Consider the following 23,343-nt stretch of genomic DNA (forward strand, 5'->3'; position numbering starts at 1 on the left):
AAGCCGTATTTACAGACAGCTTTAGTTAAGAAGCTCTGCTGGTCAAGGCTTTTTCTTACCTTTTGGACTTCAATCTCTAGATAGGAAAAATGCTGATGTGTTTAAAGTTTCATGTGACCTGTATCCATATATGGTTTGTATTTACGTCACATGCCATCACATGCTGACAAACCTGATTCGTATAAAAGATGTGAAACTCATAGTAAAAGACGGACATGTTTTGAAAGATGGTTTCTGGTCTTTAAGATGTGTCCCCAGGTACCTGACTTACATATGACAGAGACAGAGAAAGTATGGGGCAGGAATTGGGACCTGAATCCTTTTCAATGTAGTTTCCTGTCCCCTGAGGTCTTATGAGCTCGAACAGCAGGCTTGGAAGAGTAACCTGCAGCTGGTCTGTACTCTCCTTGGCTGTCACTGTCTGACTCAACAATCTCGGTGCAAGGGAGAACAGCGCTCTCACACTCAGCAGAGCCAACCTGGTCAGCTCTCCTGCATAGGGGCTTCCTGCTCTTCCTAGTTACTCCTATGACAAAGCTAGGAGGAGAGCTAGATTTGTCACAAAGCGCATCATCATTGTGCAGTTCTTGGTGGCCTGATGGTTCCTGCTTCAAATCATAAATAGGTGAGAGTTCAGCATATCAGTGATACTTTTGTGATCTTTAGTGTGTGCTATCACCTAATTCCTTATACATACCCTTCACTTTACTGTTGCAGTTGCTCCTGTTTGCTCTCCTCTTACTTGCACTGTCATATATTCCCTCCCCAAAATCCTCCTTTATCCTCCTCCCACTGTTATCCAATCATGTACCCCAATCCAGAGTGCAAGTTGCTTTGTTTGTGGCAGTAGGGGGCGGTCTGCTCTTCCCCATGCTAATTCTAACCTCTTCCCTGAGCAGCCCTTGTGAACAGTGGTCTACATTACCAATGCACTGACATGCTCTCCCTTCTTGTACCTGTTCAGGTGTGCTGGACCTTCATCTTCATGTGGCTATGCAAGACCATCCTTGTTGTGCAGTTCTTGGTGGCATGGTGGTGGCTGCTGTTCCATATCACTGATAGCGCTCAGGTGCACATGAGTTAGTCTTTGGCACTACAAGTGTGTGTTGGTGCTTTCTGTGATATTTTTTGTGACATGTCCCAGCCTCACTTCCTATTACCCTCCTGACTCAGACTACCCTTTACCAATCTAGTGTGTATAGGTTGCTTTGTGTGGTCATGGCCAGAAGGATGCTAGGCTTCAAAGAGAGGAGTATGAACAATAGAAAAAAAAGTTGTTGATGCCACTTTATAAGTTATTGGTGAGGCCTCACTTGGAATATTGTGTTCAGTTTTAGAGGCTGTAACTTACTAAAAAAAAACTTAAAGTGGTCCAGAGAAAAGTGACGAAAATGGTATGGGGTTTGTGCCAAAAAATGTAAGAGGACAGACTTGATTACCTGAAGAAGTATACCCTGGAGGAAGGGAGAGACAGGGGTGATATAATATAGACATTCAAATATGTGAGAGATATTAATATACAAACAAACCTATCAGAAACTGAAAGGCAGTAGGACATGAATTTGGGATCTAGAGGGCCGACTCAAGGATAACATCATAAAGTACTTTTTTCACAGAGAAGGTGATAGATATCTGGAGTGCCCCCCCCCCCCCACCCAGACAGCAGATGGTAGAGAAGAAAACAGTAGCAGAATTAAAAATGAATGGGATAAACATATACAAGAATCCTGATAGAAAGAATGAAACCAAGCAAACTTAGCAGTGATTAGATAGCAACTCAGTAACAGGGAAGCAAAGACAGTGCAGGGCAGACTTCCATGGTCTGGGCCTAATTATGACTGGACAGATTTGGATGGGCTGGAGTGGGGCTTTGATGACATTTTCAGTAGTGGGAGAACACGGCCAGTGCCAGGCTGATTTCTACAATCTCTGCCATAAAAACAGCAAGGACTAATCAAGATAAATTATGCATATGTAGTATTGCGGTCACCAAAAGTCCAACAGGATGAGAACTCACAGGTACCAAACAGCTTAGAAGACAGTGGGAACGGACAATGAGCACTCCACAAGAGCCAGTAAGATGAAGAAAAGTATTTTTTATTTCAGTCTGGGTCTATGTTATTGTATGTCTCAGACTGAAATAAACAAGACTTTTCTTCATCTTACTGGCTCTTGTGGAGTGCTCATTGTCCGTTCCCACTGTCTTCTTTGCTATGTAGTATTGCATCGCACATTTTGCTATCGGTTTTATTTTGTTGAGCAAACTGGATGTACCATACAGGTCATATCTGCCATCATCTATGATCTACTGTTACTATGGCGTTCGTTTTATTTTTCAAATCATATTGGTCTCAGGCTCTGGTTTCTGTTTTCTTCTGACTTCTCTTAATTCATTCACTAGGGTCTCCTGACCATTTTACTTTTCTTTCTTCTCCATACTCACCATCCATCTTCCATCTCTATGTATGTATTTCCCCCCATGTTCAGCATCTCCCTTCTCTGTGTCTCCTATACTTCCTAAACTAAAAACTAAACTAAACCTTAATTTTATAGACCGGGTCTTCAACCAAAAAGGTGCTCGACTTGTTTTACAGTAATGTAAGTATAGTACATAAATATAGAAGAAGAATGTAATCTAGAATGACTTAATTTCCAAAGTGTTTAGTAAACAAAAAAGATTTCAGAGCTTTCTGAAATAAAATGAAGGTGCCTAGACTTCTAAGTGAAAGCGGTAACTCATTCCAGAGCTCAGTTAGTTTGAAAATGAAAGAGTGGCTAAATCTCTTGAAAGTTCTATTTTTACCCCTAAGGGAAGGAAATGTAAGTTTTAATTTATTTGAACTCCTAGCGAGATGAGATCTGTGTATATTCCAATCTAAAGAAACCAAAGCAATAAAAATGCCAAAGAGAATTTTAAATGCAATACAAACGCACTTAAATTGAATTCTAAGATACACTGGAAGCCAATGTAATTCATTTCTAGTATTTCCCCTGTGACCATCTCCCTACCTTCATCATCATTATTCTATGTCCCTATTTCCTCCCCGTGTCCAGTATCACTCCTCTACATCCAGCATCCCTCTTCTGCATTCCTATTTTCCCCCATGTCTAGCCATCTTCCCTCTGTGTCCATATATCCTTCCATGTCTGTGTCCCTATACCACCCCATGCAGCATTCCCCTTTGTTTCCCTGTCTCTATGTTCCCATCTTCCCTCTTTTCGTACATCTCCCTATGTCCAGCTTCTCCCCTCTTTTATTCCTTTACACCCTCCCTCCTTCCTCCCTCCCTCTGCTACAAGGGGGTGCTGAAATGTTCTCAGCCCAACCAACTTCCAAAATTCTGAGCGTTATTTTGCCACTGTAGCTGAAAAGAGTGTTATTTTATTTTGCAAAGTGCCATTTTGCAGGATTGTAATGCTATGTTTTCACATTGTTTCAGATTGTTGATTAAACCATGTCCACGTAAAGTGTGGAATTTTTAATTGTGGAACTCTGAGCCGTCATGAAGTTTCCATTCCTGCAGAAGAAAACCCCAAAGGAATTCCTCCATAGTCCACAGTGAAGAAGTGGTGTACAAACTCTTCAGTATGGTGATTTCGAAACCAAAGATGCAACAAGATCTGGGATGCCTCAAACGGTGTCAATTCCTAAAATTGTTGACTATGTCCATGACCTGATTTTGGCAGATCATTGAAGATCAGCTAAAACAATTGCTGAGACACTACAGATATCCAGGGAACGTGTTAAGTGTATACAGTGTCCGCCCCGGGCACAAACACCCATCCTCCTCCTCCTCCCCCCACCCCCCACTGCCACGTGTGTGTGCTGCTTCCCTTCCCCCATACCTCTGTAACGTTCCTGGCACGAGTAGCAACCCCCAACCTGCTATCGTGCCAGCGTCAGCACTTCCTCTGACATCATTTCCTAGACCCATGCCTAGGAAGTGACATCAGAGGAAGAGCCAACGCTGGCACAACAGCAGCTTGGGGGTTGCTGCTCATGCCAATAACGTTACAGAGATATAGGGGAAAGGGAAGGGAAGCGGCACACATTCTGTAGGAGGAGGCGGGGAAGGAGTATGTGGAGGTGGGGGAGGGGCACCTTTCACCCTCGCTATGCCACTAGGTGTATAATCCACGAGAAACTGGATATGCAGAAGCTGTCAGCCAATTGGGTACCCATATGTTTGAAAGAAAAAAAGGAGAGGAAAACTGCGGAAAGTAGTTCTCTTTTTGCAAGGCAATGCACCTGCTCACAAGGCTGACTAAATGATAGATGTTTTGACGCAGTTAAGAGTTTCAGTGCATAGACCATCTACCCTACTCACCAGATCTTGCTCCATCTAGTTTCTGTTATCAAACCTTAAAAAGAGTTTGAAAGAACATCAATTTTCAATTGATTTGGAGGTGATTGCAGCAGTGGAACAGCATTTCAATGACCAGATATCAAAGTATTTTTTGGAAGAGTTACAGAAACTTTAGACATGATGGCCCGGATTCTGTATAGGACGCCCGGGAGGGGCGTCCTATATAGAATCGGGCCTACACTAACCCCGATTCTGTAAGCGACATTCATGTTACAAATGCTAGTTACATAATTGGGTTAGAGTAGACACGGCCGCTAGATTTATTGCAGCAAGGGATCTCCCTGCCGCGATAGGTATAGCGGCCTTGGCCGCCTGTCCCCTTAGCCCTGACGATCGCCAGCAGGAGGGTACCCAACCCATCCTGCCGGAGAATGCCCCCCCGGTACCCCTGATCACTGGCAGGAGGGTGCCTCCCGACACCCCCCAATCACCAGCAGGAGGGTGCACAACCCCTCCTGCTGGAGGATGCCCCCCTCCGGACCCCCCCTCCCGCACTAATACACACACCCCGCGGACCCCCCTAAGCTCCCCCCAACTAACCTTTAATCATTGGCCAGAAGGACGGGTCTTGCTACTGGCCAGCCTGCAGGCCTGCCTCGTCAAAATGAGGCAGGCCCATCCCCGCTAAGCCTAAGACCTGATTTGGCCCAGGTTCCTAGAGCCTGAGCCAATGAGGCCTTAGGCTTATCGGGTCTGCCCATCCTTGCCTTAGGCTTATCGGGAATGGGCCTGTCTCATTTTGACCCAACTGGCCGGCCAACGATTAAAGGTTGGTGGGGGGAGGTTAGGAGGGTCTGCAAGGGGGTGGGGTGTTAGCACAGGGAGGGGGTCCAGAGGGGGGCGTCCTCCAGCAGGAGGGGTTGGGTACCCTCCTGCCGGCGATTGTGCGGGTGGACGGCCTTCCAGCAGGAGGGGTTGGGCACCCTCCTGCTGGCTATCGGGAGGCATTGGGGGCATCCTCTGGCAGGAGAGGTTGTGCACCCTCCTGCCAGTGATCGTCAGAGGGGGTTACTTATCGGGAGATTTCTTGCCACGATAAGTATAGCACCGTGTCTACTTACAACATTGTAAGCGTCTCCTGGTCTACTAGGGAGACACGTAGGGCCGCTCCTGGAGGCGCTTTCAATAATGGCGGCCTGCCTGGGGAGCATTTTTTTTTTTTTAAATGTGTGTCCCAATTGACTGATTAGACAGCTGTAGGACACCTACAGCTGCCTAAAATCGGGACGCACTTTGCAGAATATGGGCCGATGTGCCAAGTGTGTTGAACTTAGCGGTGCATATGTGGAATAACTTGTAAGTTTCATGGTTCCACATCATTACCTTCTTGGTTGGGCTGAGAAATTTTCAGCACCCCCTGGTATGTTCAATATTTCACTCCCTATTCCTTCATCTACTTGGTTCAGTATTGCTCTTTCCCTTCCCTTCTCTCTCCTTTCCCTGCAAGTCCAGCACCTCTTTGTCTTCCCTTGAGCCCCCCTCCCATGGGTCCAACATCTCTATCCCTTCCCCCTATATCCCCCTATCTCTATCTCTTCCTCTATCCAGCTCCCACGTGCAGGTCTGGCACATCTCCCTTCCCCCAATGAAAACAAAAAACTGCCTTTAGTACAGTGTTTTTTCCATTCCTTTTTCATACACACACAATATAATCTTATTAATACATAATGGTAACCACAATTTTTTTTTTTAAAGTACACTGTATGCAGAGAAAATGTTAATTATGATTTATATTTTTTTTTTGGGGGGGGTGTTCAAAGAAGTCAAAGCAGATGACTTTAAAATATGCAATGTCATCTCAGTAACAACCATAGAAAAACAGAAAAATATAGCGCAAAATATAGACAGCAGATATGAATTCTCAAAAAGGACACTCTTCAATCACTAAATTGAAAATAAAATCATTTTTCCTACCTTTGTTGGCTGGTGATTTCATGAGTCTCTGGTTACACTTCCTTCTGACTGCATCCAATATTTCTTTCTTTCTGCCTCCTGCACACTTCCTCTCCTCTGGACCTCATTCCTTTCCCCAACTAACATCTCTCTCTCTCTCTGTCCTTCCATGAGTCCAACATTTCTCCCTCTCTCATCCCCTGCTCATGTGCATTTTTCACCACTGCCCACCAGCCCCATGCCCATTTCTCCTTCTATCACCCCTTTCTAGCACCATGCCACGTCTCCCTCCATCACTATGTCCAATATTCCTCCCCCTTGCATCCCCTTCAATCTGTCCCTCTGTTCCCTCTCCATCACCATACCTAAAATTTCTCCCTCTCATCCTTCTCTTCCCCATGCATCTCTACCTCTCTTCTCTCTCTCTCTTTGCCCAGTTTTCCTCTTTCTTCCTTTCCCTATGTGCCACATATCTTTCCCTCTCACTCATACACTCAAGCCCTTTCCATTTCATGACCTTTCCCTTTCCATTCCCCCCTATGTTACAAGTTAGTGCCCCCTTCCTCCCTTCCTTCTGTGTTCCAAGTTCATGCCACCCCCCCTTCCTTCTGAGCCAAGTTCATGCCCCCTCCACCTCCCCTCTCTGCCTTCCAGCCATTGTCCCAGAATTGTGCCCCTCCAATGCCCCAACGCGCTCTTTCCACCCCCCCCTCCTTTTTCCTTTGTCCCAGATTGTGTCCCCTTACATGTTTGAGCCGCACTCGCTCCATCTGCCTTCAGCAGCTTGATGGAGGGATGCTGTAGAAAGATTTACGGTCCACTAATCAGTTACATAAACAAATACGTGCCTGTTTCTAGGGAAGACCATAATATCTCATCTGGGTTCAGCTTTCTTTGCCTATTTACACGACACAAGACCAAGGCTAATGAGAAATACTTTTATTATGAAAATAGAAAAATATAATTCACAAGCCAGCAGCAATATCTAAATATTGTTCACAAAATATCTGATTACAGATATGAAACTCAGTACATAATTATCACAACACACTTGCTAGATAATTGTGTAACTAATTCTTACACACACTAAACAATTCCTTATAATAACAATTCCTGATTAGCAGCAATCTATTACAGTTATCACCAAGAGTAGCTTTACAAGCCTTATCCTATATCACAATAGGATACTTTATCTAACCCCAGCTGATAAGATAAATAAGTTCCTTATCTCACCATCCAATTAGAGCTTGGCACAAAATTAGGTGAAATGGAAGATGTCTACTCAGCTTAGCAGATATAGAAATCCTTCTGTTACAGGAACAAGTGTTCGTCAGCCACTGGTGCAGCTATAATTTAGGTTGGCAGCAAAGGTTTCCTTGATGTGATGGAATTCAGATCTGTTTAAGGTCCGATTCACTCTCTCAGAGAGTCACACGAGGTAACTGTTCAGGTCTTAATTATTATAAAATAGGTGCTTGGAGAATACCTGTGATGAGATGCGAGTTCACCCACACCTTAACACAGACTAAATTATAATTAGCACCTTTTCCCTTGGATCTCGTCAGATGACTTCTTCGGACCAATCCAGAAACAGAACTTAGATGAATAGCCTTTCTGTATAAAGTCTCGTACAGGCTAGGAGACACAGGCACCTTCGATAGATAAGCACAGCATAGGAGTATGCCTTCCCCATGATTCACATGGGAAGATCACATAGGCATAACTGGATGTCCTTGACTAGACTACAGTTCTGGTACATACCCAGAATGCATCAGGCAGAAACAGCAAAGATGTTTTCTTCTTTCTCTTCTTGCAGGTTCAGGCTGGAATGATTTCTTGCAAATAATGGTTCAGGCTTGATGATGTCAGGTGCAAATAAGGAAACACCCCTACAATGCGCAGGCAGTAATTCACAGGTGGCATGTAGCTGACCCACAAGCCTTCCCTCCAACATCAGCTCTGATGCTGGAAAGGTTTCAGGGTCAGCTATGTGCAGTATGTGAACCGCTGCCAGCTGTGTGTCTCCCCCCCCCCCCCCCCGACAAGCAGCTGAAGGCAGAAGGAGTGAATGCGGTAAGGAGGGAAGCCCTATGGGTTGGCTTCGGGGGGGGGGGGGGCAGGCAGGGATCTCTGGCAGTGGCTTCAGATAGTGGGGCGAGCAGCAAGGAGGGATCCCTGGTGGCAGCAGCGCGGCTTTGATGATGGGCAGGCAGGGAATATTCTCTGGCCATGTACCCCCAACAAGCGGCCCACGTACGCCCAAGGGTACGCATGCCGCGTGTTGAGAAACACTGCTCTAGTACAAACTTAGGGCCATGTTTACTAATTGCACGCTAAGTGCTGTGCAGCCCAATTTATTCCACACAGCACTTAAGGCATATTAAACTTTAATAAATATGGCCCTTAAATTGTAAACCCTAGGGGGACAATCTACTGTACTAAAATGAAAAAGTATGAGCTAAATCCATAATAATGCAATGTAATGCAAACCCTATTAATGTCATGAAGATTGTTTACTAACTGAACACATAACTTGCATTACTGTATCTTACTAAATCAAACCCTTAGTTTGTACCTGAAACAATGGAGGATGAAGTGACTTGATCAACAAGTATCAACAGAAGACCTCGGAATGGAACGCTGTTTTTTCTGGTTCTTAGCCCATTGCTCTAAAACCCACTAAACTACTAGGCTATCCTAGTTTCCTCCAGGGCTACCAATGTGTTCTACTCCTGTGCTTTACCATACTGCATGCAGGTACCTATTTTGATGGCATTCCCTGATCTAAAAGCACTGCACACATCTTATATCACTATGTAGGTATGTAGAAATAGTAGTCTAGGTTTTTTTTTTTTTTTTTTAATGTATTGAGCCCTTTGGCGGTGGAATCCGCTCTTGCTCTTGTACAGATTTTTCTGCAGAAATAGTAGCAATAAAGCTGTTCCAAAGTGACCTTCAGCGGTTTTCCCTTCCTTGCATCCGGGAGCTGACTATAACTTAGGCAGTACGCCTGCGCGCTGTGCCTTAGTCAGCTCGACCTCTGCTGCCGCCGGTAGGTGCACGGGACGGTCAGGGCCCAGATTCTCAATCTCGTCTCATCCTGACCGAAGGGTGCGTCATCTGCAGCGGGGGCTGTTCTAGCGTCTTGGAATCGGTTCCTGTTCTCTTTTCCGTGGCTTCTTTTTCTCGGGGAAAGGGTTTGTGCTTTTGAATTGTTCTGCTTTTGACCTTAAAAACTCCTCCCTCTTTTTTGCAGAGAAGGTAAGACTGGGTTTCCGAGCCGACTCCTAAGAGAGGGGACACATACCCACTTTCCATAAAATGTATGCCTGCGCGAAGTTCGTCTCCTCTCCCTCTCTGGTAAGCGGCTGCAAGAGGCGGTAGTGTAAAATGGAAAATCCGGTGTTTTTTCTTAGTTAGATTAGTATGGGCCTAGTTTCTGAGAGGATCCTTCTTGTAGGTCAAATTGATTCAACGAGAAGCCTCGTTCTCCCAGCATGGAGCTGCTTATACTGTGATTTTGAAATACAGCGCAATTAATATAAAACTTTTTTTTTTTAGTTCGATACTTGAATTTAAGATTGTGACCTTCTAAGGTTTTTAATTCTTTGGTGTGACCTTAATAGCTTTGTATCTCAAGGACAGACATTAGGCCTTATTTAATATTCTTATTGTTAAACCTCAGATTACACCAGTTGAACGAAAGTTAAACACTAAGAAAACATTCATTTTTCTTTTCTCTCGAAAATATTTTTTATGCGTTTTTATGCAATTGTACTAGAATTATATTATATACTATAGTGTTTACCATTCATAGTTCCTTTAAAATGAGAAATGCATTGTAGTGGAGAAACATTTTTTTAATGACTCCTGAATATCATCTGTGTTCTGACTTTGATCTTGTAGTATGCAAGTGCAAAGGGGGGGGGGGGCTGTTGTGACCTTTACTTTCTATCTAGTGACATAAGATTTACCCACTTTCTTGTGTGGGCTTTTTCTTTCCATGTGGTGATTTGCTATTTAATGGCGCTTAAAATGTTGTAACAAATATTATGTCGTTGCAAAAATCTTACTTCACTGTCTTAATATTAAGAACTAACTGCTAGGTGTGCTCTTAAATCCATATGCAATGATTTTTAGCAGTGTGGTGTCCTGCAAGAGAACAATTTTATAAATGAAAATTAGTAATACATATTAGAGAAGATGTGTTAACTGTCCTTTTAGATACCTTAAATGTAATCAGGTTCTTTTTTTATATATCAATTTATGGGTGAGGTGAAGTAATGTGATGGGTAATAATCATTTTGTTGCATTAACATGGTATGGTTTGGTTTGTGGTGTGTGTGCTGTAGCATTTTACTTCTTGCATTAATGGGGTTATTCTTTCTCCCCTCCCCCCCTTTTTTTCAACAAGATCCGTGCTGGGTCCAGAGCTTTATACAGACCAATTTCAGCATCTGTGTTGTCTAGGCCAGAGGTCAGGACTGGAGAGGTAACTGCTTTTTATTCTAAACTTTTAATACATTACTTACAACATTAGTCAATAGTGAACTTAAGATGGTATGTGGGGTGGTTTTTTGTCATATTTTTCTAGCAGAAATTGAAGTAAATTACTACAACTATAGGTGCTCATAAGTGTACTGAGCAGCATTTAGAAAGGACATTCAGATTGAAAATTGGACTTCAGTCAGGATCCGTGTTCTCTCTAAGGGTGAGTGTGTGAGCGATCGCTCATACTTTTTGTGAGCATTGCTCACATGTTTGCACTGCTCACAAATTTACTTGGTTGCTTACTTCCAGCAGCTACAAGAAGAAGCACATGCGGGTCTGCTCTTCTTGGGTGTACTCTGTTGGATGTGCCGGTCTTCTGCCCTAGAACAGGACTTTACATCAGAGAGTATAGAGGACTAGCACAAGCCAAAGGCACACACCTGAACAGAGTCCCACATGTGTTTCTTCGTGCCACTTCTACTGCAGATCAGAAGTAATAGGGAACAGATTGAAGCCAAGGTAACCCAGGAAAGGGGAGGTGTGGGAACAGCTGGATGGTAGGATAGGGAAAACGGGGAGATGCTGGATGGAAGGTAGAAGAGAGAAAAAGAAAACCCTGGATGGAATGGGGTGGAGAGGTGGGCCATGCTAAATGGGAGGATGAGGAGAGAAAAAGGGGACACTAGAAATAAGGATGTGGGAGAGAGAGGGGGGTGACATGCAACTATGCATGTTTTACTATTATCACTTTTACATTTGTATATGGGTTCACCATATGTAATGTTTATTTTACAGTTATCCATACAAAATGCGTGTTCTGTTAATTTTTCAATACTTATTAAATATATATGGTAGATAAAATCTCCATTACACAAATGACTGTTGTTCATGTCAAGTAGGTCCTCTGCTTATGTAGAAAATTTTTTATTCACATCAATTCAGTCCTTAGAACATAGGTCAGGATATCTGAAGTTCTAGTAGTATTTTAAGACAGGATCTGTCAACATAAGAGCCTGTTCAAAAGTACATAGTAAAATTGACTTTTAGGCACTGGGTAAGTGTGGTATGGGCATCCATTTTAGTAAAATATCGATGAGCTAGAACAGGTACGTGGATTTCTGTGGGGAAACACAAAACATCCATGTTCTATACAGGAAGGTCTTTGAGCCATATTAGAAGCACAAATGTACTTTCATTTTTCTTGAAACTCAGAGGCTGGTACCCCTTTCCCAGTTCTGCTTTTGTATGTGTGTGAGGGGGGGAAGAGGTGAGGCATATCAGCCACTAAGGAGGAGACCACCTTAATCCTTCCAGTGGAGTGATACTCAGCAGGAGCACTTTTCTGATACTTACCGTATATACTCAAATATAAGTTGATCCGAATATGTCGAGACTCCCCTTCCCCCCCAAAAAAAAAAGAAAGGAGGAAAAATGGTTGACTCGAATATGTCGGGCGGCAATATTCAAGTGCCCTGCCCTGTCGGGCACTACACCCAGCCCCTTTCCTTCCTTCCCTCCCTCCTTCCCCTGTCAGGCACTGCACCCAGCTCCCTTCCTGTCAGGCACTGAACCCAGCACCCTTCTCTCTCTCCCCTGTCAGGCATTGCACCCAGCCCCCTTCCTTCCCTCCCCTGTCAGACTCTGCACCCAGCATCCTTCCTTCCCTCTCCCTCCCTCCCCTGGCAGGCTCTGCACCCAGCATCCTTCCTTCCCTCCCTGTCAGGCACTGCACCCAGATCCTTTCCTGTCAGGCACTGCACCCAGCACCCTTCCCTTCCTCCCCTGTTAGACTCTGCACCCTCCCTCCCGCTGTTAACTGGCTGCCGTGAGTGTCTTCGGCTGCTGAGAAGCACGAGCAGGCGTGCGATTTGGCTCTGCAGCTCAGTGCTGAGCAGCTTCCTTAATGGTTCCTGCGAATTCTCGATAATTCGCGTGAAACATTAAAGAAGCCACTTAGCAGCAGCGCCAAATTTCGTGCCTGCTCGTGCTTAGCAGCCAAAGACATTCATGGCAGCCAGTTTAACATTGGGGCAGGAACTTGGAAAGTTCGTTCCTGCCCGCTGCACCTCCACCGACAATCGGTAGTAGAGGTATGAGACTAGGACAGGGAGGGTGGCAGGGTGCAGAGCCTTGTGGTGGCAGGGGCCTGCAATAATTTTGGAAGGGGGTATATTGGTTCGAATATAAACCGGGACCCAATCCCAGTTTATATTTGAGTAAATATGGTATACATCAGTTAGCAAGTCTAAATTCCAGTGTGCATCTTTTTTGGGAGACATTTATTCCCTTTCTGAAATTAGGAATAAATATCTAGTTTAGCCTATGCCTGGCCCCACCCAATACACCCAGACCATGGCCCCTTGTCATATAGATGTTCCATAGTTTAAATGTCCATGTCTCAGCTTTGTAAAATCAGGATTTAGGTGTCCATGCAATATGGATGTCTAAAACAGTTCTAATAAAATAAACATATTGGAAAAGATAAGATTTTAAACTTAAAACAATTCCATATTTATGTAGCCGACTTCTTGCAGCAGCCTACCTAGTTCATTCAAGAGAATTAAACTATATGAACACTTGGGCCTGTCCATGGACTTTTTTCTTGACTATGTATTGTCTCTAGTATGAACTATGCAAATTTATGCTAATGTACTGGTTTAGTCAGTGGCTTTAATTCTATTTTCTTTTTTAAATCATTTTAATGGCATCTAAATTTGGCCAATTCTTTTTTTTTGTTAAACTAAGCTTAATTTTTCTTAAATCCGGGTTCTCTTAAGAACTTGATTGCTAAGTAGGTGTTAAGATTTAACTAGATATGACTTTTATCCTGATTTTTATGGTAGTCACTGAAGATGTCAATTTTCTAATGGCTGTAATTTTTGTTTTCAATTACTTCACTCTTATACCCTAGGGCAACCCAGCATTACTCGGTGGATCTCAGACTACTTTTCAAGTAGCACTAAGGTCATTCCAAACTAGTGCTATCAGCAGAGACATTGATACTGCAGCCAAATTCATTGGTGCAGGTGCTGCCACAGTTGGTGTGGCTGGTTCTGGTGCTGGTATTGGAACAGTGTTTGGCAGTCTTATCATCGGTTATGCCAGGTATGGTTTTCTCATACTAATCACAAAAATTAGTTTGATTTATGCTGTGCTTGAAGATTGGGTCCTTATTTAGGTTACAAATTTCATGTAGTACTTTGATTCATAGATCAACACTTCTGTAACTGTAATCTTGTTATAATGGCTAATATTAAACGCAACGAAAAAAGACATACTACTCAACCAGACTTTCATCAAAGGATAAACATCAAAAAATGGAGCGGGTATATAATCTTTCCACAATTATCAAAAATCTCCTGTAAATATGCTTTATAAATACTTCAAACACATATAAAGGTATGTTGACTGTAAAATGTCTCAAAAATATTTAAAGAAGGTAGAAGGACCTCAGACTTACACTGAGCATAGTGTATGACCACCATCACCCCAGATGGCAAATAAAGGTGTCACAAGGCTCTTTTAGTACAATATTGCTCTAATCCTATACATGGTGCTCAAAATTGTATTTGCAAAAATTGGCACTTATTGTCATTAATCTAAAATTAGCATGTATATCTTCAGGCGCCATGATCTGCACACAAATTTTACGTATGGATCCAAAAAGGGGGAGCAACTGTGGGAGGGACATGGTGGATCAGAAGCATTCCTGAAACTGCGTGCAGTTCTTTTAAAATAAGGGAGCTGTGTGCCTAATTTAGGTGTGAGAATTTACACTTGGAATAAATCCTTGTCTGCAAAACTGGGAGCCCAAATCTGAGGGCCATTTACAGAATTGCACTTGGTGCTAATTTTTATTGGCACTCAAGTTTCAGAGCTATTTATTGAATTGAGTCCTAACTTTTAAGACATTTTGTACTGTGGAGTCTTTAAAGAAAATTTTAGGGTCTCAAACTGATTAAATATTTGACTGTCACAAAATAAAAAATACAATTATTTTTTTTCTACCTGCCACTGCCATATCCAACATTTGTTTCTTTCCTACTGTCTACCCTCCTTCACACAAATCTCTCCCTTCTTCCCTTCCATTACCGTATTTCTTTCTGTCTCCCTGCCCTCTACCCTATGCCCAACATTTCTCCCTCTTCTCCGTGCATGTCTCCCTCCACTCCACCATATGAAGGAATCCTACCTCTTGTTTCATCTCTCCCTTCCTCTCCTCCACCCCAATAATTCATAAGAACATAAGAATTGCCACTGCTGAGTCATACCAGTGGTCCATCATGCCCAGCAGTCCGCTCTTGCGGCGGCCCTCTGGTCTAAGACCAGCACCCTAACTGAGACTAGCACTACCAGCGTACGTTCTTGTTCAACAGAAACTTGTCTAACTTTGTCTTGAATCCTTGGAGGGTGTTTTCCCCTATAACAGCCTCTGGAAGAGCATTCCAGCTTTCTACCACTCTCTGGGTGAAGAAGAACTTCCTTACGTTTGTACGGAATCTATCCCCTTTCAACTTTAGAGAGTGCCCTCTTGTTCTCCCTACCTTGGAGAGGGTGAACAACCTGTCCTTATCTACTAAGTCTATCCCCTTCAGTACCTTGAATGTTTTGATCATGTCCCCTCTCAATCTCCTCTGTTCGAGAGAGAAGAGGCCCAGTTTCTCTAATCTTTCGCTGTACGGCAGCTCCTCCAGCCCCTTAACCATCTTAGTCGCTCTTCTCTGGACCCTTTCGAGTAGTACTGTGTCCTTCTTCAGGTACAGCGACCAGTGCTGGACGCAGTACTCCAGGTGAGGGTGTACCATGGCCCGGTACAGCGGCAGGATAACCTTCTCTGATCTGTTCGTGATCCCCTTCTTTATCATTCCTAGCATTCTGTTTGCCCTTTTTGCTGCCGCCGCACATTGTGTAGACGGCTTCATCGACTTGTCGATCAGAACTCCCAAGTCCCTTTCCTGGGAGGTCTCTCCAAGTACCGCCTCGGACATCCTGTATTCGTGCATGAGATTTTTGTTACCGACATGAATCACTTTACACTTATCCACGTTGAACCTCATCTGCCATGTCGATGCCAATTCCTCGAGTTTGATTATGTCACGTTGCAGATCTTCGCAATCCCCCTGCGTCTTAACTACTCTGAATAACTTCGTATCATCCGAAAATTTAATCACCTTGCTAGTCGTACCTATGTCCAGATCATTTATAAAGATGTTAAAGAGCACAGGTCCAAGCACCGAGCCCTGCGGCACCCCACTGGTGACGCTCTTCCAGTCCGAGTATTGTCCATTTACCCCTACTCTCTGTTTCCTATGCTCCAGCCAGTTTTTAATCCACGTGAGTATTTCACCCTCAGTTCCATGGCTTGCAATTTTCCGAAGTAGTCATTCATGCAGAACCTTGTGGAACGCCTTCTGAAAATCCAGATATACAATGTCGACTGGATCGCCCTTGTCTATCTGTCTGTTTACTCCTCAAAGAAGTGCAGCAAGTTCGTCAAACACGATCTGCCTTTGCTAAAACCGTGCTGACTGGTCCTCATCAGCCCGTTTCCGTCAAGGTGATCAATGATGCTGTCCTTTATCAGTGACTCTACTATCTTTCCCGGTACAGAGGTCAGACTCACTGGTCTGTAGTTTCCCGGGTCTCCCCTCGAACCTTTCTTGAAGATCGGTGTAACATTTGCTACCTTCCAGTTTTCCGGAATCTTTCCCGATTTGATCGACAGATTGGCTATTAGTTGAAGCAGTTCAGCTATGGTCTAATCTAATCTAATCCTTAGGTTTGTATACCGCATCATCTCCACGTTCGTAGAGCTCGACGTGGTTTACAGTAGGAGAAATAAGAAGGAACTACAACAGAGGGTTAGAGGTAGAAGTGTGAAGAAAATTTAGAGGACTTGGGATGCCAAGATATAAGAGTTTCCTTGATTCCTAAGTTGGAGGGAGACTTACATTTTTTGAGAAAAGCCAGGTTTTCAGATGTTTACGGAAAACTTGGAGAGAGCTCAAGTTCCGAAGAGGGGAGGTAAGGTTGTTCCAGAGCTCAGTGATTTTGAAGTGGAGGGAGGTCCCTAGCTTTCCTGTGTGGGAAATGCCTTTTAGCGAGGGGAAGGAAAGTTTTAATTTGTGGGAGGATCTAGTGGTATTAGGGTTTGATGAATTCCAAGAAAGAGGGATAAAGGGAGGGAGGATACCATATAGGATTTTGAAAGTTAAACAGGCGCATTTATAGTGGACCCTGGCGATTATCGGAAGCCAGTGGAGCTTGACCAGGAGCGGGGAGACATGGTCAAATTTACTTTTAGCAAAGATGAGCTTGGCCGCGGCATTCTGAATCCGTTGGAGTCTGGAGGTTTTTCTTAGTTAGGCTTAAGTAGATAGAGTTGCAATAGTCCAATCTGGAGAGGATGATGGATTGGACAAGGAGGGTAAAATGTTTTTGATGGAAGCAGTTCCTTGATGACATCCGGTCCCGGGGATTTATCGCTCTTAAGCCTATCAATCTGCCTACATACCTCCTCTAGACTGACCGTCAATCCTGTCAGCTTTCCGTATTCGTTTCCAGCATATAGCTGTGTATATCTTCTTCGGTAAATACAGATGCAAAAAATGTGTTCAGTTTGTCAGCGATTGCTTTGTCCTCCTTTAGTGCTCCCTTTATTCCATGGTCATCCAAAGGGCCCACCACTTCTTTTGCGGGTCATTTCCCCTTAATATATCGAAAGAACGGCTTGAAGTTCTTCGCCTCCTTGGCTATTTTTTCCTCGTAGTCTCTTTTGGCCCCTTTTACCGCCTTATGGCACCTGCGTTGATGTTGTTTGTGCTTGTTCCAGTTTTCATCCGTTTTTGACCTTTTCCATTCCTTAAATGAAGTTTTCTTGGACAACGAATCAATTCACCAAAATGAATCAATTTGAATCTGGCAGCACTACCTGAAACCCATTCATGGACATCAAGTTAAGAACCCCTGGTTTAGAGCTCTTGAAACTTTTAGTAAGAGTTTGAGACATAGGGGGAAGGACATTTTAAAGGGATGGACTGACTACACTGAATTTTAGGTTGGGTGTGCTCAAAGCAAACATTCCAATAAGGAATCGCAAGACAATTTGGTAAAAGGAACGCAGGTCTTGTATAAGAGAATAGGGCATGAGTGTCTTGCCTCAAACACTTATGATTTTAAGTGTTCGAAGTTTGTGCAGATGAGAACAGAGCTTGCAGGAATGGGACGGGGACAGAGCTCATGGAGACGAGATGGGAATAGTGAGATCCCACAGGGACGGGCAAAATGTATCACTGTGTAATTCTCTATGTAAAGGTTACTGGAAGACAGTGTTATTGATGAAGAAAAGGAATAATATGGTCAAATCTTAATCTTGTGATGGTTAAAACACAACAGTCTGCAGTCAGAATATCTTTTCTAGTGCAATGTGTTTAGTGGTCTTGAATGCTAGGGTTTTGTATCTCAACTTGCAAGTTGATTGCAGAAAACTGTCAGTTGTGTTTTCAACTCTTCCTTCTTCCCAGGGAGCTGCTCCTGCTCCCTGGCTTGAAGAGAAAAATTCTCCAAGCAAGTTGCTTAGAAGTGCTTCTGATTTGCTCTGTGATTTTATTATTTTGGGGCATTTTTCTTGGTTTTCATTTGCAGGTTTGGTGCCCAGAGGTTCCCACTTGTTGGGACATCTGCCTGGAAGAAGATGCAGATCTGCATGGCGGAGATCTGCTGTTAGCAGGATCAGCCCTTGGGGACACCTAGCTATCCAGCCTGCTTTTGTATCTTTTGAGCTTAGTGGCTGTCTCCTGCATAGCTGCTCGCATCCCTGATTTACTCAGGAGCATGATCATGGTAAGAGGGCTGGAACACTGCCCATATGCCGAGAGGTTGGATAGGCTGGGGCTCTTCTCTCTGGAAAAAAGGAGGCTCAGGGGAGATATGATAGAGACCTTCAAGATCATGAGGGGCATAGAGAGGGTGGATAGGGACAGATTCTTCAGGCTGAAGGGGACAACAGGTACGAGGGGGCATTCGGAGAAACTGAAGGGAGATAGGTTCAAAACAAATGCAAGGAAGTTTTTTTCACCCAAAGGGTCGTGGACACTTGGAATGCGCTACCGGAGGAAGTGATCAGGCAGAGTACGATACAAGGATTCAAACAGGGACTGGACGGATTCCTGAGGGATAAAGGGATCGTGGGATACTGAGAAAGCTAACCAGGTAATAAGTATAGAAACCCAACCAGGTCGTGCATGTGCAAGACCGGAGGGTTAGGACTTCGATGGGAAGATAGGACTCAATAGGAAACCAAGGTGGCAAGGGGGCCCCTTCTGGGATTCAGACAGGTCGTGACCTGTTTGGGCCGCCGCGGGAGCGGACTGCTGGGCAGGATGGACCTATGGTCTGACCCGGCGGAGGCACTGCTTATGTTCTTATGTTCTAACAGTGGACCCGGCTGCATGATCTCTTCCCCCACCCCACCCCACCCCCGCAGCATAGTTTTCCAGGAGTTGAGGCACAGTCCAACCTTGGTCTGACTGGTAGCCAGACGACCAGGTTCATTCAGCGAATCTGTGAGGCAGATTTCTCCATTGATTCCTACTGAAATCCTATGCTGAAGGAGGCAGGCACCATATGGCTCTATGAGTAAGGCTGTTGTAGCCTATGAGGAAAATCAGGGGTCCTCCTAAAGTTGAATTTAAAGGTTTCTGACTACAGAGCCTAGGTTCCCTCCCACCCTCTATAATCCCTTTCCTTGTGGATTTTTTCGTTCAGGGAGGTCTTCACAAGCCATTTTTGGTGTGAATTTTCTACAGCGGCCATCTTGGATTTTAAACTATCTTTTTTTGTAGCCTCCATTTGCCTCAAAACCCCTCAATTTTGCTTTTTGACAGGGATGGATGACTCCAGGTCTTTTTTTACCCCTATTTCATGCCAGGTTCAGCTGCATGGGCCAGCTGAGGAGTGTCCCATGTCCTGCATTCAGCAGAGCGCTCGGAAGGGGGGAAGAGCCTCAGGCTCTGCCTCCTTTGAGTCCTCCATGGTTGGAGATCCAGGGGATCAGACCTTTTCCAGGACCCTCCGACAATGTATTGGCCAAGAGCAGTTGCATGGGTGCTGCTGAGCCCAGGAGGGCTGGCAGGGGGTCCCTGTAGAGGTCTTTGAGACCCCCAGTACATGGCATCATCGCAGATTTTGTAAGCCTTTGTAGAATGCCTATTTAAACTGCCAATGGTCCTCAGCATCTGCTAGCAGCACACCAGTGGCGCAGGGGTTCTCCCTCAGCATGCACCCCGCCCAGATAAGGATGCAGACCTGGACCAGGAAGTTCAGTCTGTCATTGACTGGGAGGATGGAAAGTCCAATTCCATGCCACTTCTATCGCAGAATGAGATTTCGCTGGCAGAGTCTGCTTCTTTGTAGGAGGGCAGCGGTCAAGAAGTAGTAACAACCTTGGAACAGGGTAGACCCCATAGTGCACTGGTTGTTCAAGGCCTCTGCGCTTTCAAGCATTTCCACCTCGTGGAATAGTTAAAGCTGGAAGTTCCTCTAGCTTTCTCTTCTCAAAGCTCAGTTATGAGCAGTTCTGCGACTCCAACTGCAATTTTTTCCTTGCATCTGGACATCACTTAGTTGGTCACTGACCACTGGGCCTGCAGATAATGCTACATCATGGGGTGCCATGGCTAGGCTTAAAGGGAGCCCGAAGAACTGAAAATGCTGCTCCAGCACATGAAATTGTAATTATCTCCTGGGGAAGATGGGAATGTGGAGACAGGCTGTCAAATTGAGGGAGGCAACCAAGGTCTAGCTTTATGCTAAGTTCTGGGAGATGTTTCAACATTGGTTAAGGACAAGGTGGAACTGCTCCAGTCTCAGTGGTGCTAGTGTTTCTCCAAGTGGTATTCAAAAAGGGGCTAGCAGTCGGTTATTTCAAAGTACAAATGGCAGATATCTTGTGTTTCAGAGCCGAGTGAATGCCTCTCATCCAGATATAGCCAGGTTTATGAAGGGGGTTCTCAGGTTGTGTCTGCCTGTTGTTCTTCAGCCTGTGTACTGTTCTTCAGGGTCTTTTCAAGGCCTCTTATGAACCTTTACAGCAGGCATCTATGATTTACCTCTTGGTGAAGACAGCCACCTTAGTAAGAAGTCTTGAAGTTGCAGGTGCCTTCCTGCAGAGAACATTTTCTCAAGACTTTGGATGTAGGGGTTTCCCTGCACACAATGCCTTCCTTTTTACCAAAAGTAGTTTTGACTTTCTATGTCAATCAGGAAGTACGAATGCCTGGCATTCTACTCCACAGGGTCGGAGGAAAAAAAAAGACAAAAGTTCTGCAGTTACTGGATGTGCAGAGAGTCTCTGAGTCACTAATGAGTTTTGCCTCTCCGATCATTTATTCGTGCTCACCAGTCAGCTTATATTATCTGAGGGAAATGGCCACTGATATCTTTGAGAGCACATTTACTAAGAAGCATTGCTTCTTCATGGGCAGAGGTCGGGCGATTCTGCATGATGATATCTGTAGGGTGGCTATCTGGTCCATACAGAGTGTGCGTAGCCATGAGGAACAAATGCAGCCTTTGGATCCTCAGTGTTGACGATAGGCTCATCAATACCACCCTAGGCTCTAGGGACTGCTTTGGTATGTCCCACTTGTTCAGAATGAGACACCTATTGCACTAGAAAGAAAGGATTAGGTTCTTACCTCGACAATCTTCTTTCTTGTAAATAGGTGTATCATTCCAGAATCCCACCTTGTACTTCATATAACTCACCTACTTACTGAGTACTGTCTCAAACGGAAATGACAGTTTCTAGTCTGAAATTTTTCAGGCCAGTTAGATTTAAGGGATAAAAACACTTATTATTTTTTTTAAACAATTACATGAGACGCTTATCGCACATTGGAAAATGTACGAGCTCCATAAATGTTAAGCTTGCGGTTGTTTTGCACTGCTGTTTTTATTGGTTTATATTGTTCATAAATTGTCTTTAGTATACTTTTTGCAGAGCAGAACAGACCTGAGTTATTGGGGAGCTTTCTCGAACCCCTCCTTCTGAGGGCTATCACCTGCTTCAGGACAAACTGAAGGGGGCAGCACACTCCACTGAGGAAAGAGGAAGAGTTGAAAACTGTGATTAATACCTTCTGCAAAACGTGCAGGTTTGGATTCACTACCTACTTGTCCAGAATGACATACCTATTTACAAGAAAATTAACGAGGTAAGAACCTAATTTTTCTATCATAATGAGCATATTTGGGCAACATTTTCTCTAAATTCTTTTTTTTTTTCTCTTGTTTTAGAAACCCATCTCTGAAGCAGCAGCTGTTCTCATATGCTATCCTGGGATTTGCCCTATCTGAAGCTATGGGTCTGTTCTGTTTGATGGTTGCTTTCTTGATCTTATTTGCCATGTGAAAATGTGCTGCTGAGAACTATAGGCATTATTCTAAAACATGTGACTGCGTATTTTACTGTGGCTCCTCCTCAAAATTGTTGTGGAAATGTACATTTCCAAAGTTGTTTAATTAAAAATGGTAACAAAGTTTAGTTGTATTCTTTGTCCATTGTGCCTATCACTTTTTTATTGAAGCCTAATTTAAAATATTTCTTGCTTAGATCAAATTTGCCGTGAGACTGTGGGGCCCTTTTTTCTGAAGCTTTGTGCATGCTAAATGCTAAGAAGCCCATAGGTATGGGCTTCATAGCATTTAGTGTGTGTTAGCCATATTAGCTTTTATTAAGCTTTACTAAAAGGAGTCCTATATGTTCATTGAGTCTTTTTTTTTTTTTTTTCTTTTCTTTTTTTTTTAAACTAGTTAAATGCTATAAATCCCATCATGATTTTATGAAAAGGCAAATGCTCCCCCCCCCAACCACCTTATCCAGCAATAAGCAGTGGTGGGGCCCAGATAGCAAAACTTTCCCTTTTACAGATACTCCAGGTCAATGCTTTACTCGGACTGTGCCAGTGACCTCCTAGCTGTAGCTGTGCTGTGCTATTGCAAGGTGTAATCTTTCCAATTGCTGTAGAGAAAAGGATGACGCTTAACAAGTAGTATGATGAGAACACTGCTAGGGGTCATTAGCAAACATTTTGGAGTTGAGCACCAACCTTGATGACAGTAAAGGGGGATTACTGTCTTCTAAGGACCACTCAATGCTGATTATTCCCCCTTCCTGGGGTAAATCTCAAGGGATGGGGAGGGAAGGCCTTAGCAAAGGGTACAGGTTCCTTGTGTTGGCACCCAAATTCAGATTGGGTATTAGGTCTGTCCTAGGGGTGGGAGTATCAGTCCCGTGGGGAGGTGGTACTGCCACCTCTCAATTTAAGGGCCCCTTAATAAAGCTTAGCACCTGCTAATGTATGTTGGCACTCAGTGGAAGATTCTCAAAACTTACCCTGCCCTTAACGATGGTCGCTAAACCTGTTCAGCCATGTATTTTAGTGGCCAATTTATCAAAAAGGCTCACCATGACATAATTTATGTGAATCTTGTAATTTTTTATGTCAAATTTTATCATGCCTCACAGCCAGAACACATGAGAGACGCCTATAATGCATGCGCTTAAGAAGTGTGCTTTTGTTCCCCCCAA

At 44.0% G+C, this 23,343-nt stretch overlaps 1 protein-coding gene across 2 annotated transcripts; it reads left to right on the forward strand.

The window, feature by feature from the left end:
- The first annotated feature begins 9,261 nt into the window (after positions 1-9,261).
- On the forward strand, positions 9,262-22,296 carry ATP5MC3 (ATP synthase membrane subunit c locus 3). Of its 2 annotated transcripts, none has more exons than XM_033946526.1 (5): positions 9,262-9,312; positions 9,517-9,620; positions 10,675-10,752; positions 13,663-13,856; positions 22,050-22,296. In XM_033946526.1, the coding sequence occupies exons 2-5, from the start codon at positions 9,582-9,584 to the stop codon at positions 22,162-22,164; spliced, it is 426 nt and encodes a 141-aa protein (XP_033802417.1). In that variant the 5' UTR covers positions 9,262-9,312; positions 9,517-9,581; the 3' UTR covers positions 22,165-22,296. The 2 variants fall into 2 exon arrangements, with proteins under 2 accessions (XP_033802417.1, XP_033802419.1); XM_033946528.1 differs by having other exon boundaries at positions 9,282-9,371.
- The last annotated feature ends 1,047 nt before the right edge of the window (positions 22,297-23,343 follow it).

The sequence above is a fragment of the Geotrypetes seraphini genome, chromosome 5 (genome assembly GCF_902459505.1).
Source record: "Geotrypetes seraphini chromosome 5, aGeoSer1.1, whole genome shotgun sequence".
Lineage (NCBI taxonomy): Eukaryota > Metazoa > Chordata > Amphibia > Gymnophiona > Dermophiidae > Geotrypetes > Geotrypetes seraphini.